General features: G+C 40.6%; 1 protein-coding gene across 2 annotated transcripts in view; it reads left to right on the top strand.

The window, feature by feature from the left end:
- Positions 1–17,583, top strand: part of LOC121420241 (rho GTPase-activating protein 18-like) — a 122,304-nt gene that overhangs the window by 57,449 nt on the left and 47,272 nt on the right. For both annotated transcript variants that reach the window (XM_041614821.1, XM_041614815.1), the window contains 2 exons: positions 11,358–11,514; positions 16,149–16,255. In XM_041614821.1, coding sequence (XP_041470755.1) covers positions 11,358–11,514; positions 16,149–16,255 — 264 coding nt within the window. The remainder of the gene's footprint in view (positions 1–11,357; positions 11,515–16,148; positions 16,256–17,583) is intronic.

The following is a 17,583-nucleotide window of genomic DNA, read 5'->3' as shown; positions in this document are numbered from 1 at the left end:
CTATTGGATCATGAAAGTATATGGGCCTAACACGCTACATTTCCATGTATTTAGTTGATATCCATCACTTTTTAATTATCCTTTTTGGTTTCCTTTTCTCAATAATGTCCACAAGTTTCACTGTAGTGTTGTGACATCAAACAAGTGAAAGAATTAACCTTTGCATCTGGCAAAAGACATGCATTAGCTCTGTAGGAAGCTGGTCATTACAGTTTCCAGGAGAAATTGTCCATCCAATTTCTACTTGTAAATCTCAATTAACACATGATAATTCATTTATCCACCCTGGCTGAACTTTCATGTTGCTTTGATCTCATTCAGAATAGCATCCTGTATGTTTGCGAGTTGTCAAGTAAGACGTATACATACACCCTGGTGCACGTTTCATAAAACTGTTCGTAACTTAAGTGCAACTTTAAGAACGGCTGGTGATCCTTTCCTATGCGCTTTAAAACCATCGTCAATATTTTGGTGTATACCATTCACCATAAGAAAGGATCACCAGTCGTTCTTAAAGTTGCTCTTTACTTACAAACAGCTTTATGAAAAACTTACCTGGGGGCCGTTTCATAAAGCTGTTCGTAAGTTGAGAGCGACTTTATGAACGACTGGTGAACCTTTCTTACGTGCTTAACCATCGCCAACGAATGTATCATTTTCCACAAGAAAGGATCACCAGTCGCTCTTTACTTACAAACAGCTTTATGAAAAACTTACCAGGACTTGTAACATTTGAACTTAGCAATTGATTATGGGGCTTATTTCTTATGATCGATCATACACGATTATTAATGTAACTAATCGTAGATACGAGTCCTAATATTATAGGGCCCGTTTTCACTTTGTGAAAGTCAATGAACTCTTTGTGAAACACCCCCAGAGATGGTACTATATACAGTGTATGTCATTTCTAACAAGAGATCGATTTGATTTATTATTTGATTTATGGAAAATATTGAGTGAATAGATATCATTAAAGCTATACATTCTAGGATTATTATACAAGTATTCTTAATGAGTTTTTAGTTTTGATAAAAATCAAATAGATTGGGTCTTAATGAACAACATTTTCAAGATTTTAGAAAGAATGTTGCCAGTCGGCATTTTAAAATAGTAATTTTATTGTTCCATTGCATTACTAATTTGTAGAAAGATAATGATTAGCCTCAACCTAACCACATTTATTCAAGAATATCAACACATACTGCACTTTAAATGATACAATATTTTTTAGTATATTTTCCTCTTCCTATTGAGAATCATAATTAAAATCTAATTGCTAGCATTCAGAATATCAAGAAAATGAAAAAGTTTCACCATGGTCATAGAACTTTTTTTCTAGAATTGATTCCATTAACTACAATGTACAATCAAACGTAAAAATGAAGCATACGATTAACTGCTAACCTTTGTGTTTCGGGACCTAGAAGCTCTTATGGGAGGTATCATTAGTAAATATAAACTGTTTTCCCTCTCTTTTCAGTAATCATACACTCTAAAATGTTTAAAAGTTTATACTGGTTGTTTAAGGCAACTCTGTGGTAAAACAGCAAAGTTTTTAAACTTTAAACAATTGTTAATTTTTAAAATCATTCTTACTTTTATAACATTATGTTTAAACTTTTAACATCTTGTTTAAAACTTAAAACAACTTGTCAAAAAACTTAAAACAACTAGTTAAAAACTTTAAACAATAGGGGGGAGCTTAAGCAATATGCTTAACAGTGTTAATATATTAACACTTGTTTAAAGTTTGAAAAAAGTTGTTAAAAGTTTAAACAATTAAAAAAAAGATGTAAAAATTGTTTAAAAATTGTTTTAAACAGCTTATTTTTATAGTGACAGGCTTAAACAACCAGTATACACAGAAAAATAATGCAGTATTTTTGCAGTGTATACAACAAGTGACATTTGTATCGTTACTGTAGTTTAACTCTAGAATCAGATTGAAAATGAATACATTGCCATCTGCATGATTTGCTACATTGATAGACAGATGCTAGACTTTCAATGCCATGAGGAAATTGATTAATTGCTTATAAGTAATTGTTCTGCTTTGCATTGATTCTATATAAATAGATCATTGTGATATAATGTTTGTATTTCAATTGATAAAAAGATATGAGCACATACTGCACATTAGACTGATGTGATGCCCCTCTTTTCTAATTTTGATTTATTTTAAGTTTTATACAATTTTTTTATTTTTGATGATATTTTGACCTTTAAACAGAGAAGGGATAAAGAGATCTATCATGGCTTTAAGTTGCATTCCCTTACCAACATACCCACTGTGTACATGCTAGACTTTCAATCTAATTTTGTCTGAAGGAGAGCAGCAATAGACATTCTTTTTTGATCGTTGAACAGGCTTAACACCAGAGTAAACCAAACTAAACTACATTTCAAGAGATAAATCCTGACTTCAAATGTTTTCCAAATGTCCGTGAAAGGAAAACAAACACAGGAGATGTCTGTAATGTGCCGCCAGACAAGAAATATGCTTCATAAAGCACTGGTTTGCAAGTTTTGAGTAATCTTTCCCGTTCCTTGTCAATTTTCCTCCTGCACCATGCTTGCCTTCATGGTTCATTTAGTAAGAAGTACATAGATAACAGATGGTCCTGTAACAATACATGTCAAGCATTACAGTATCTTTCTTTTGATATCTTGATGCTTTTGCTATTTATTAATTTGTGTGATTTTATTTCCATTACTTTTGTTAGACATTTACACCTGACGACTGGCAACTATTATTACAGTAATAATAATAATAGTAATAAAAGTAATAAAAATGATAATGATAATAATTATCATGATCATAATAATGATAATATACATGCAGGTAATTTTACTCAAGGAAGCCACTTCAATTCTTAAAACTGTTCTATTATTCATTTCATTATTCATTAAACAAGAATAAAGAATGAGTGAATGTAGATGTATTTACAAAAGGAATCATAGAAAATCATTTGAAATGACAATATGTGCAAATTACTTTTATGTAAATCAGGAATTAACATTATTTTTTCAGCAAAAAACTCTTTCTTATCACTGGCAATAGAAGTTTCTGAAGTCAGGTTAACAATTACATAACTGAAAATTAAAACTTTGATTAAGCACTATTTTCAATAATAATAGCCATTGATCAAAAGGTATATTTACAATTCAAAAATACTGGAAGGTACATGTATGGATGTTTGATAAACTTTGTGACATGAAATTTCATTCGATATTTAAAAGAAAATTTTGTTGATTTTACCACACTTGCTTGACAAAATGTCCCACACCATATCTGCATCATTTTATTTACAATGTAAAAATCAGTTTAAACTTTTATTTACTTCAATAACTCCATACATCTACTTGATTTGCTAGTTCAGCCCTCTGGACTGCCATACCCGAATAGAACTCCCAAGGATTTAAAAAGCGCGAGCGCGCCCTCTCCCGTTCAGGCTTACTACCCATGATCACCGTGCAATTAGCGTCCATCTTCCTCTTTTGCTTTCGGCAAGCCACCTGTCAAGACGTGCTCAGATAAGTCTCCTAAGAGCTCAAATCTTTTTGAGCTTTGGTATATTATTTTCGCTTATCTGTGGTGCATTCTCCCTTTTAATTTCAATCTTTCCATTTGTGTGTAAGATGGTGTTCAGAATTTACACTTGGCGTGACTTTTTAGACGTGTTTTTGGTGACACTTAAATTGTTTTTCTAACGTTTGAGTTTTCGTCGCGCCGCATCACTAGCGCGTTCGCGAGGCACCGGGCTTGGCCTGCCTACGTGGCAGCAAGCCTTCACCACCTGTCATGGTTATTGTTCTTCACGTTCAAAGCGTGGTGGCTTTTGGTGCCGTTTTTGAATTAAATTCTAGACAGCCTCTACACTTTGTTGTCGAGGGTGTTATTGTTATTTCTTTTTGCAGGTTGGGATCTTCAACTCTGTTCCTTCCTTGCTTTCTGGAATTGATTTATTAAGATTTTCGATTGATTATTGATTGATTAATTCTTCAATTCTCTTTCTTTTCTGTTCTGAATAAATTTCTTAATTGATATTTTATTCACAGGCGGATCTTAAAGCTCAATTCGTTTTTCCTTCTGTTCTGAATAAATTTCTTGATTGATATTTTATTCACAGGCGGATCTTAAAGCTCAACTCCTTTTCCTTCTGTTCTGAATAAATTTCTTGATTGATATTTTATTCACAGGCGCATCCTAAAGCTCAATTCCTTTTCCTTTCTGTTCTGAATAAAATTCTTGATTAATATTTTATTCACAGACGCTTCGGGGATTGTTTAATTCGGCTTACGCAATTATACCTGATGATTGTTTGGTTATTCAATCCCCCCTAAAAAAAAAAAAAAAAAAAAAATTTTTGTTCTTTACAGGTGGGGTCTCCTTCCTGTTAGAAATTTTTTTGACCTGTCCCGGAATTGTTTTCTTCGTTCAATTCCCTCTTCCCTCCTAGTCTTATATATTTTTTATTTCGACAGGCGGGCTCTACGATTCCCTTTGAGGATTTACTGTGTCGTTCTTCCTCTTGGAATCGTTACTAGAGACGTTCCTCCTTCCTCCTGTTCTGAATTTCTTTACCTTTCCACAGGAGGTTACTTTTTTTTTTTCCTCTTGGAAATTATCGTAAAATTTCTCTTATCTGGAATTATTTGTCTCTCAATCCCTTTTCTTCCTGCTCTGAAATGCTTGTTTTTGTGTTTCTTCGCAGGTGGAAAGTTCGTTCTCTTCTGAACTTGCATTCATTTTTGAATTTTTGTTTCGAATTTTTCCTTCGGGCACAAAAAAGAGAATTTAGTAGGGGAACCTTGTAGGAGTTTCTTTTTTCAAAGTCTCCGACCTCCTTTTTATTTTCTTACAGGCAGATACCTAAACTATTCTTAGTTTCTTCTTCCTCCCTACCCCTCCCCTCTTGTTTTGTTCTGTTTGCTCAAACAAACTCCTTTTAGGAGGAGGGAAAGACCACTCCGGTCTCCACCTTTAATCTAAGCGAGATCTTTGTAAAAAAAAAAAAAAAAAAGAAAAAGAAAAATTCTTGTTTTTCCTTTTTCAGGGTAGAGAGAGGTATCTTTGAATGGGACTAACACAGCCCCAGAGGACCTGGTGCCCTCCACGGGGACCGTCCCGATTGCAAGTTACAGAAGTCGGCCGCCTCCAGGCGAGCAGGAAGGACGCCGCGGTGAGCGCCCAGCGGCGGTGAGTATGAGGGTGCGTCGATCAGCATTCCGAATTTGCGGTCGGATGCTAAGAGAAGGAAGGCCGAGACTGTGGTGCCACGGTCTCGGACAAAGGAAAAAGTGGTAGCCAAGGCTTCCAAGCCTAAACTAGGTCCTGCCGCCGCAGCACCCATAGGGCTATGCGACCCACCGGCTACCGGGTCACCAGAAGTCCGGAGGGAGAGTGCGGTTCTCTCCCCCCGGCACAGGTCAGGATCTCTGCCGTATAAGTCGTCCTCCGTTGACAGCATCGGGAGAGATCGCCCAGCCCCTGACCGCGAGAGGCGTCACACAGACTGTAACCACAATCTGATCGTGACCACAATCTGACCCCGTCAGATTCGGGTGAAGTTTCGTTGTTGGCGGCCGCCCTGCCAGGGGCGGCAAATCGTAAGAGATCACCCGTGCCTCTTGTGCCTTCTTCTGCTCCGGCCACGCCGGCGGAGCCCGCAAAATAAGAAGAAGAAGAAGAGGTCGAAGGAGAGGTCGGCCAGCCCTGTTGCCATGGGCATTCCTCCTTCAGACCCTCTTATCGGTGGCCAGATGTTACAGTCATACATGTTATGCTGCTATATTCTGCTACCGCGAGAGGCGTCACACATCGGGCTGTGACCACAATCTGACCCCGTCAGATTCGGGTGAATTTTCATTGTCGGCGGCCGCCCTGCCAGGGGCGGCAAATCGTAAGAAATCACCCGTGCCTCTCATGCCTTCTTCTGCCCCGGCCACGCCGGTGGAGCCCGCAGAAAGAGAAGAAGAAGAAGAGGTCGAAGGAGAGGTTGGCCAGCCCTGCTGCCATGGGCGTTCCTCCTTCAGACCCTTGTGTCGGTGGTCAGATGTTACAGCTATTCATGCTGCTACATTCTGCTACCGCGAGAGGCGTCACACATCAGACTGTGACCACAATCTGACCCCGTCAGATTCGGGTGAAGTTTCGTTGTTGACGGCCGCCCTGCCAGGGGCGGCAAATCGTAAGAAATCACCCGTGCCTCTTGTGCCTTCTGCCCCGGCCACACCGGCGGAGGCCGCGAAGAAGAAGAGGTCGAAGGTGAGGTCGGCCAGCCCTGTTGCCATGGGCGTCCCTCCTTCAGACCCTCGTGTCGGTGGTCAGATGTTACAGCTATTCATGCTGCTACATTCTGCTTTCGAGTAGTGCGGGTTCACCCCACCCTCGACGTCTACTCACCCCGCTGATGCCCCTGAGCATCAAACGAGACAAGTGGGCAATAACCACCAGACACCCGGGAAATCCTCGAGCGATTCTGTTAAATCGCCAGCCAGTGCACCGACTAACCGGGTGCCCCAAGATCGCGTGTGCTTTCCAGCATTTTCGTCGATCTCAGAGCACGTGTCCCAGCCGACACGCGGGGCCACCCCGGCGCTTACTGGACAACCCCCCGGTTCAGTCCATAGAGCGAGACTCCCTTTACGAGGACAACCCCTATCCCGCGGTCGACTTTTCAGTAAGCGCTCAGGCGCTGCTTGACAAGTATCTACCTCACATCTACCCTCCGAGTGGGGGTATTGATGAAGCAAGGGAGTCCATATTTTCTCGCCCCGCCTCTTCAGGCGCTCCGAGCTCAATCGGCCGAATTGGGGGTCTCGGAGAGTGACGGGGTCGCTCTAGACGAGGCGGCTCCTACGACGAGGAAGCCGCCAGCTCCGTGGGTGTAAACCCACCCCCGCTCTGCTGCTGCCCGGAAGCGCCAGGCTCCGGCGCCGCCGTCTCGAAATTTTCAAGCCTCTCGAGGCTAGCGAGAAGGCAGAGGCAGGGGGGGGGGCGATTATTATGCAGGTTCTCCCGAATTCGCCCTCTACGTCAAGCTCACATACGGCGACGACTCCTTCAGCGGTAACTCTCTCCATTCTTCCCCCTAAGCGGGCCCGTAGATTGGAGGTATGAATCTCTTACATACCGCATGCCGCACTTCTCTCGTGAGAATGTTTGGCTGCTTTGAGAGGACAACCTATCACGTCCGCGGACCGTCCGCCCAGGCGACGGGACCGTCGCTTTTCTGGCCTGAACCTCACTTTCTATTCGAAAGTAAGGGTGCCCTGTCTTACTTAGCTCCTACCCTTGCAACGCCAGAGTCAGGGCTAGTACAGACACCCGTTCTCCAGCGATCGCCTCTGAAGAGAGGGCGACTCTGATATGAGCACCATCACCGCTCAGCGGTATGTCTCACTATCTCATAGCTCTCCGAGCTTATGAGTATGTATATCGGATCTGAATGTCACGGCGATTAAAAGTTCTCCTGTGCTTAATAATCGCTATGCCTTCACCACCCGGTGCATTATGGTTATGTTAACCTATTTGTCTCGTATTCGGGCGGCTCGTACGAACCCTGCCCGAGCTGCCATCACCGGTCGTCCCCCCGGACACCGCCGGCAGCACCCGCACCGAATACGTGGAAGGAATCAGCTTTTCATATGCTAGATATCCCTCCTGTTGACATTCACAGCTGTTCCCCGAGTCTTTCCCGGTTGGGTAAACATCATCTCGGAGGAAAGTAACCGCCGTACATCTCATGAGATTGTTGGCTATGTACGCGCGTTCAAACTTGTTTAAAGCCCCAGGATTCTCTGTCGGCATTCTATGCCTACTTTCTGGGCACACCCACCGTACCGGGTCGGCGAGTTCACACCAAACTGTACACCGCCAGACCATCGGTCGAGCTCTAACTGTCTATCTTATAGACTGCCCTCTATGTGGGTCAATCTTGCGGGCGTCTCCGCCGCTCCCTCCTTGTGCGGAGTGGTCTACGGTGGATGTCTTTACCGTGCCCGTTAGTCGAATCGGCTTCTTTCATAGAAATTTTTTCACGGCACACTCGAGTCGCCCCGCATGCTGCTTTCATCCTCCTTCCATGCAAGGCATGTGGCCAGGGTCACCGCACGACCGAGGATGATGTAACAGTGGATGGATGTATGCTTATGCCTTCCTAACCACGATCACTACGACCCGCCTTCTCTCGGGCCGACTGTGGATGAGCCTCTCCATGTAAGTGATTTACTTCACTGGAGTTCTTCTTTTAGAAATTTAGATTCTCATCCCCCGCTGCTTAGGGCGTCATTTTTGCCGCCCCCCCCGCAGCTTTTTGGAGCTCCTTATCTTACCGATATCGGACTGTTCCACGCTGCCGCAACCGGCGCCGGCGGTGCTCGCTCTTACGATCACCTGAGAAACAGGCCTTGTGACTGTTTTCATAAACAACTGGTTCTCACCGCAGACTGATGGAAATTTTGTGATTACTTCCTCAAGTCTCCTTCGCTTGTTTCTTCAAGCGAGGACTTCGACACTCTTAGCCAGTTTCCGTCCCTAACTTGATAGGACAGGGCCGTTGCTACCTCATTCGATTCCGTTGGGAATGTAACGGTTGAGGTATCATATCTGGCGATGTCTGTTCGTTTAGAGCATCTCTTGATGGTCGTTTACACGTAATATCGTGACAGATTTTTTTTCGCCAGCTCCCTCTGGCGTACACTTGCTGCTGCTAGGGATTCCCCCGCCCAGCGGACAGCCATCGCAGCCTAGCCTCACGGGCTCTCTCGGCGATGGTGGCTTGAGCCAAGCCACCTCTTCCACCGCGGGCACTGCACCCTCAGATGGGTGCTTCAATCAGTATGGGAGAAAGGGGATCCTGAGTTCTCTCTCGATCACTCGGTCTAACACACTTTTGTCGTGATGTGTACCGCGCTGTATCCCTGACACGCCCGGTTGAGCTGTTTTGACCAGACTGCTCTATTCTACATAGGCAACATGTCCTCTGCATTCCTTATTAACAGGATGGCACTCAGTCGCTTTCTCGACCCTTGTCTGCCTTACGAGTGGTTTTCTTCCTAAATCCCTACTCTCCGTCGTTCCTGGTCCCCTTCGGACCGCTAGTAACTTTTTACCACAGCTCTCTATCAGAATTCTGCAGATTTCTGCCCTCACGCATTTGAGACAGATATCGAATTCTGGGCGCTTTCTCCCACGCGGAGGCTTAATTCTGAGATATCTCGCCTTCTCAGATTGGTCGATTGATCACTTACTGAGCCTTAAAAGCTTCAGTTTTCCGATCACGATTCTTGTTGAAATTTTCAACAAATTTCGATTCTTACGCTCTAGTCAGCAGGTGATGTTGTTCTCCTGACACTAGGCCGAGGGCCCATGATACTTAGTATTCCTGAGTATACAGGGCATTCCTCTCGAGGACATTTTTGAGGGCCGCCTTTTGGCGCTCAACTAACTCCTTCACTTCTTTCTACTTGAAGGACATTCCGTCCAGCGAGGCGAGATTTGCTGCTTCGGCGCTTAAAGCAGCTGCGGCTTTTTCCCCTCTCCCTAAATTTCGTTGTTTTTGTTTTTTTCTTTTAAATTTTCTTAGGCTTACAATTGAAAACATGCCTCCCTACGGTTTGAGTCCGTGCTGGTCTAGCAAATCAAGTAGATGTATGGAGTTATTGAAGTAAATTATGAAAATACTTACCTGATTTTCTTATTTACGAGATAACTCATACATCTACTTGATACCCTCCCACCGACCCTCCGCCTTGCGTAGCAACATGTTTCAACGTATGGGCTTGCGAAAGGTGAGGAAGATGGACGCTAATTGCGCGGTGATCATGGGTAGTAAGCCTGAACGGGAGAGGGCGCGCTCGCGCTTTTTAAATCCTTGGGAGTTCTATTCGGGTATGGCAGTCCAGAGGGCTGAACTAGCAAATCAAGTAGATGTATGAGTTATCTCGTAAATAAGAAAATCAGGTAAGTATTTTCATAATATGTTGTTCAAGACCTTTCCTCTAAACAACTATTGTTTAAAGTTTAAAACAAATTTTATACAATATTTAAAACAAGTTTTAACAACCGTTTAAAAGTTGAAACAGCTTGTTAAAGGTCAAGTCCACCTCAGAAAAATGTTGATTTGAATCAATAGAGAAAATCAGACAAGCACAATGCTGAAAATTTCATCAAAATCGGATGTAAAATAAGAAAGTTATGACATTTCAAAGTTTCTCTTATTTTCAACAAATAGTTAATATGAGCGACCCAGTAACTTCCAAATGAGAGAGTCGATGACGTCACTCACTCACTATTTATTTTGTTTTTTATTGTTTGAATTATACAATATTTCAATTTTTATGAATTTGACGATTAGGACCTCCTTGCCTGAATCACAAAATGTTAAAATAATGGAATTCCACGTGTTCAGGGAGGAATGAAACTTCATTTCACATGACAATGATGAGAAAATAACAATATTTCATATTTCATATAATAAAATACAAAAGAAATAGTGAGTGAGTGATGTCATCAACTCTCTCATTTAGCTGTAACTGGCTCGTTCATATAACTATTCTGTTGAAAATGAGCGAAACTTTAAAATGCCATAACTTTCTTATTTTACATCCGATTTTGATGAAATTTTCAGTGTTATGCTTGTTGAATTTTTCTCTTTTTATTCAAATCAAGTTTTTTTTTGGTGGACTTGTCCTTTAAGTGTGACAGGCTTAAGCGTGCAATTTTATTTTATTGTTTACTAAAATGTATAAGGTTCATGGTATGGTTGACAAATTGTGACAGTCTACTGACCTGATGGATGTATAAAATTGACCTAATCCTATGGACAATTGTTTGTAGTTATCACCCATGATATAATCCCTGCTTGTCAGTGAAACAGAGTTTGCTGCCAAAATTTATGTCAAAGAATTTTGTGAGTTTTCTCAGGGATTTTAGAATTTATTGATTGTGAAATTTCACTATGGATGCACTGTCTCACCCTACGGTGGCATTTTGTATTCCTGATTACAAAATGGAAACTTTGAGGAATATTCCTGGTCTGATGGGATATTGTATTTTTTTTTTGGGGGGGGGGGCACTGTCCAATCTATGGAGACAGGAATTTTAGTTTTGGTTGATTGGTTAGTTAGACATTCCTTTAGATTTGAAGTAGACCTATGAACAATATCTTCATCTAACTTCAGCATAAAGGTGTAGTGAAATACAACCTAATCCCTTCTTTTATAAGTTAAAAACAAAGATTAAAAGATAGCATACTATAATTACAAATGATTACTCTAAACATGCTTATTATCTATGAACTTTTTACCATTCTCTTCTTCTCTTTCTCTGTTTCATTTGCATTGTACAGAGATCGTCAGTCAGTTCTGTAGATGGCTACCCGACGGGTCGTAAGGGCAGCAAACGGCGGAAGAGTCGAACCTTGCCAGACCCACGCCATGCGGAGCGGGACTCTATCGTCAAGAACCACAAGGAGATGTCTTCAGGCGTTGCCGATCTTGACACAGGTTTGTATTCATTTTCTGCAGAAGGGGGTGCCTAAAGGGAGTGTTACTCATACGTCGAAAGTGGGCTGAGGTTGGCTCCGGACTGACACTGGCTCAAACTGAGTCTACCTCTGGATGTGATTTGAAGATGGCATGAGTCTGGCCTCAGTTCCACAATTCGTGTTGTGTAACACCTCCATGTTGACTCAGGCCGTCTAAATGCAGAAGTGATATGATAATGAACAATAGTTTATTTATTAATTGTGTATTATGCTTTATTTATTATACTGCGGGGTAGGCCTGAAAGCTACGCACCGTACAACAATGCATGATGTTTAAATGAAAATCTGGTGACTTGTGTCACATGCAAAGTCAACGTGGAGCCGTGCTTATGTGAAACGGTATAATGATCTTGGGGCAGATTCAAATTGCAGGCTTGAAGCCGGGGTTGGGGTCGGCTTCAAACCTGACGCATATGTAACAGGGCCCATAGAGACTCTGTTCCAAGGTCACTTCATTTGTGTGTTGAGATATGTCTGTAGCAGGAAGCAATGGGCTTCTAGAGATACCTGTCACAATGGGCTGTTCATAGTTATATCACATCTTTAGACCAGAATGTGAATTAAACCAGAGTAGGTCCTCAGTGACTGTTTGTTAGTCAGGACTTTGATAGACATCTTGGAGAAGTTAATATTCTGTAGCTGAAGACCTTGTTAGATGGTGTATTTTTTTTACATAAACAATCTCTATAACAATAGTCAATTAGTTTGGATAAAACTTCTTGAATTTGCCTTCTGTGAGATAAGTCTTTTTTGCGGCAACGATGCAACATGTACATTATAGAAATAGGATAACTATATTTGACATGTGTCCTCTGGCTTCTATTAGAAGCATTACTCACATTTACACAAACAGAAGCCCTGGGCATATCTGGCATATCACCAGTAGCAAAACGAATTATCGGGGGATACAAAAAAGGTACTAAATGGCTTCCATGGACAATTTTCATTCAGACAGACTTTCACATGCCATGCAAAAACGAAGGAAAAGCCCAGATTTCCGTGTTTAGTAGCTAATGACTCAGGAGCCTTAATTGCGATGAAGGTTTTTCTTGATATATAAGTTATTTTAAGATACACAATAAAGATTTGAAAACTTGCAGGTGTCTCGTAGTTAGGATTGGGGGAGCAATAACAGGGACTCATACAGTTAACCTCGGCTCGGATTCTACTTAATCAATACATCAGATTTGTTTCTTTTATTTGGCTACAAATAAAGTTTATTAGATAATTATCTATATTGTGAACATAAATTTTATTGAATAAACTAAACGAAATAGAGTTTAGATTGCCATTCTTTTCTCTCAATAGTTTATAAAATGAATGAAATGAATAGTGAATAGATGAATGAAAATATATACATGTACATGAAGATTTGAATATAAAAGAAGGAAAGTATGATAGATGAAACATAATAATTGGATAATGTTATTGTTCATGCAGAGGCAGTATTTATTACTTTGTATACAAAATTAAACTTGCTGAAACTTTCCCGCTATTAAAATACTACCACCTACCTTAAACACTTGATAATACCAATATCATTGAGTTCTTATACATGTATAGTGCATATAATGTGCCATTTAATGTTTCTACATGCTTCCAATGGGTCTTTATGACATTTATTACATTACATTTACCCTGGCTTTAGCCTGGCAAGTCTTTTACAGTGCAGAAGCATTTCAAGGCATCAACTCCTGCCAGGTACCCATTTACCTAACATAGGCTTAGTGCAGCTCAATTCAGATAATTTTTTGTTGAAGGGAATTACCCCATGGCTGGGAATTGAACCCACGACCCTCTGTTTCAAAATCCACAGACTAATCCACTGGGTCACAACACTCCATTTGTGAGGAATAGGGGAAGGAGATGGGTATGGTATGGCGAGAGGACAATGTTGGTTGAATAGCATATTTCTAATAAGTATAAGAGGAACGATGAGCCAAATTACAAAAGGGGTGCGTCAAATTTTCACACAATCACAAGTCCAATTAAGAAGAAAAAATTGAAGAGGACGCAGCATCCCTTGTGTGAATGTTGGAGAAACCTCAAGTTCTGTGACACTGATTGTGTGTGTCAAAACGCTGAGGTTCTGGCCCCTCGATGAACTTTACACGCCCACTCTGGAGATGCTATGACACATGTATCTCATACTCCCAGACGAATTCAACAAGAATGTCCTCATGCATGTGTTCACATGCATGCCCCTTATGGGCAGGAACACTACATTTGCGGGTCATTGTTCCTATATATGTGACTAGCCACCGCAAAGCCAACAATCCATGTAAGTCGCCAGGGAAGGTTTCTGTATATAGGCCAAATAGTTATTTGGTCTTCAAAAAGTGAAGAAAAAAATAGATTATATGAAATCATAACTTCTCTTCTTTTTACTGTAAAAGCTTTGATATATAATGTTGAGTAAAAGACAAAAATGAAGTTTCGCTGACACTTTCTTTCTGGACTACTTGAAAGTTTCTTTTAGATTAAAACAGTGTGCACCTCTCGTACTTGAGTGAACCCCAAACTTCTCCAAAGCTCTCCCTGAATTTATTCTGCATTCAATGAAGTACTTGTGTGGGATATTATTGATTAATTTTGACAAGTTATATATCATTGGAAATAAAAATTCCAAGCTTTATTTTGGGCAACCCATTGTTAGTTTTTGGACTGGCAAATGACATGTAGAGTTTAGACTGCAGTGTTTCAAATGCTATTTTTGTTTGCATGATGAATATTGAGCAACCTTTCTTGTAACAAAAGTAGAAAAGGGTCTCTTGTTTTCCATCTTGAGACATTGCAAATAATTGTAGTCTATGAGTTAAGATGAATTCATGAATTAAATATCCAATTTGATTTTGTATCTTGTATTCAAGAATATTACTCCTTGAGTTTTGGCATTCATTTCTCTGACTGGGAAGCATGTATTACGTTTGTACCATTTACCTTTGAAATACCTTTATTGTACCAAAGCAGTACCCTTAATAAGCATTGCTCTACCTGTTGATGTATGTATGGTACCCCCTGTGATACCTTTGTACCTCTTGATATTCAATTCTTGTTATGAAGAAGTGCCATGTTGTTCTCCTTGCAGTGCTATTCATTTTACAGGCTTGTTATTCAGAGTTGGAATTGGAACTGACTTAGCTCCCCATGAACCCATTCTAAAGTTCTCCCTGAAAACATGATTTACGGAAAATGGGAACATAGGATATGACAAACATTGGCAGGATTCTCTGGGGAGTATCGGAGAGAAAATCCGGTCCATGAGCAACCCGTGCTTTCCCCGGCTCAGAGCTGGCAAAAAATGTGACTCATTGGAAAGTTTGGATGTTTTGTTTTGATTATGTTCCTTTCAACATTCTGCCAGTGGTTGTTTGTATCGACATTATTGGGTTCTGAGTAATCGTGTCAACATCCCTCACCACTCCTCGTTGAATGCTTTCCCCCAAGAGGGGGCTAAAAGTTTTTCAAACATTTCACATTTGGGGGGTTTGCCTCACAGTATTGATGATTGCAAGAGTGATAAACTTTCCTCCAGGACCCTCTTACACAAAGCCAAGTGTTCAATCATGGGACTGATTCCAACGATGGATTGCATTGGTTATTGTGTGTGATCAATCGCATTAATCAACCCCACAATCAATCGCTACGTTTCATGTTACTTGCTCCCTTGAGTTGACATTGGCCGATGTGGGTAGCGGCACTTTTCTCCTATAGTCAACCCGAATTTTCAGAGAAGAGATTTTTGATGTACATGTACATTTCAAATCAGGTACCCCACTTTTATGATGATTTGCTCTGGCAGATTATGAACTTGTGTGGTCTCTTCAGTATTTTCTGTGATTATCAATAAAAATGTACTCTGACTCATGCATCTCTGTTACTTTTTGTTAGAATTATTACTCATATATTTATAAATTCACACGATAAAAATAGTAGTTATTTAATTTGTAGGTTGTTTGATTCTTTGATGATCCTCATTAATCTTTTTTCTTAAGAGAAGAATTTTAAATGGTAGTTCTCTCTACATGTTCATGTGTTTGAAGAGTTATAAGCCGGTTAAAAGAATGGGATTTGCTTATTTGAAATAAAGCAAATTTTTTGAGATAATTGGAAAATTTGGTCCTGCTGAAGTTTACTTTCTATTCAGAATCATTTTCATGTCAAAAACATTTTCTCATTATGAAAAGTTGTCACTTTTTGTTTCACGAGGTAGTACTGCATGCAGTGTGAAATGACCCATTATGAGAAATTTGAACGCATTTTACTTCAGTTTAAACCGTATACATGTATATTTCAAATTCACTTCCTGATACAATAATGAAGTAAATTTCTGTGATTACTATATAGCATTTGACTGCCTTTTATGGAAAGGATGATAATTGCAAAACCCGTTTTTATACCAAATATAGCAGCAGTGCCAAATTAAACACATCATTGACTCACAGAATTCAGGTTTTTCAATGAATATGTTACAGAGAATACAGCTTAACCAGTTTTATTCCTCTTTTATCTCCCATTTCCTCCTCTGTTTCTCTTCCCTGTTCCCCCTGCTCCTCTAACCCCTCTCCTGGGTCTCTTACTCTCGCTCTATAGGTGTGAAGATTCTTAGTTTCACGCACACAGAACCCATTGAAGTGCCTAGCTGCAAAGACCGGGAGACCAAAGTGAGCATGAGGGCACAAACTCCAGACGCTACTCTGGTAAGTATCCGATAGTGGTAGTTAATGTATTTGTGATCCACCAACCCAAAGCCTTCAGTAAGTCACCAGGGAATGGTCTATGTTAATAGCCAACATGTTAATTTGGTCTTTAAAAAAGTAAACGTGACCCTCTGCACTATTCGTATAAGAGTAGGGGGAACCCTGGTGTAGTGGTCCACCTGCACTCCCCCAATGAGGTATATCAGGAAGAGAGAGACCTGCGGGTCATAGTGATTCAGTTCGCTTTTTGCCTTCCAGGCACAGGTGACACCAAACAAATAATAATAATAATAATTATAATAATAATTATGACAACATTAATGTATTAGAAAAATAAATTTTTCTTCATAATGCAAAATTCAAGAAAAGGTGAAATACACAAATATCTCAACATTGATGTATTAGAACAATCAATTTTTCTTCATAATGCAAAATTCAAGAAAAGGTGAGATACACAAGTTTCTTTTATATCATATCCAAACTGCTTGGAATTTCACTGAGATCAATTTTGACAAGTTGTATATCATCTTTTAAATCTTGGAATCTGCTCTGTCAAGGTCAATATAAATCTCAAAACTCATTTGGGATGCTTTATTGTCGGTTTTGGGGTGGCTGGTCACATTTTTGTTTTTCTGCTAGCTTAGCTGTACACCGATACCTGTAGAAGAGCACAGAAGTGACAGAAGGAATGTGTCAGATGTACTTTATGGGATATCAATTTTCCAGTTCCTTGTGGGTGTTTCATAAAGCTGTTATCAATGACTTATCACACGACTGGTGACCATTTCTTGTGCTAAATGAGATATTCCCTTGTGGCTTAGAGAGCACCTAAGAAGATGTTCCAGTCATTTGTAACTTTATAACAATGTCAGCTCTGAAAATTTTAGTGAAAGCCTTAGTTTTGATTGGGTAAGTAGCGCTGGTGTCTTACTGTTACTAGAAAAACTGCCAGGACTGACAGTGCTTACAACTTTCACGAACCCCACCCCCTGTTATACCTTTCTGAGATATGTATGTCAGGAAGATGAGATTGTGAAAGTGACACTTGTCTTGTCACCCAATTATCATTACTAACACTGTCGGGATTAACAAGTGCTACTCTCCATTTGGCACTACAACCCCAAATCTGAGCGCTTGAACTGCCAAAAATGGCTGGAAAAGTCCGAGCACCGTTTCCGGGGTGAATCGCTGGGTCCTGGTGGCGCGCTCGACGAGAACCCGTGATTCAAGCATGCAGCTGTTTGTCGTAATTAAACCAAATAAAAGCCTCAGACAATGCAGAGCCAATATTGAAAATGTGAAATTGGTGGTCAGGATTTTTTTTATTT

This window comes from Lytechinus variegatus, chromosome 1 (genome assembly GCF_018143015.1).
Source record: "Lytechinus variegatus isolate NC3 chromosome 1, Lvar_3.0, whole genome shotgun sequence".
Classification (NCBI taxonomy): Eukaryota; Metazoa; Echinodermata; class Echinoidea; order Temnopleuroida; family Toxopneustidae; genus Lytechinus; species Lytechinus variegatus.
Note: the sequence above shows the minus strand (reverse complement) of the source record. Positions and strands in the feature narration are given on the sequence as shown.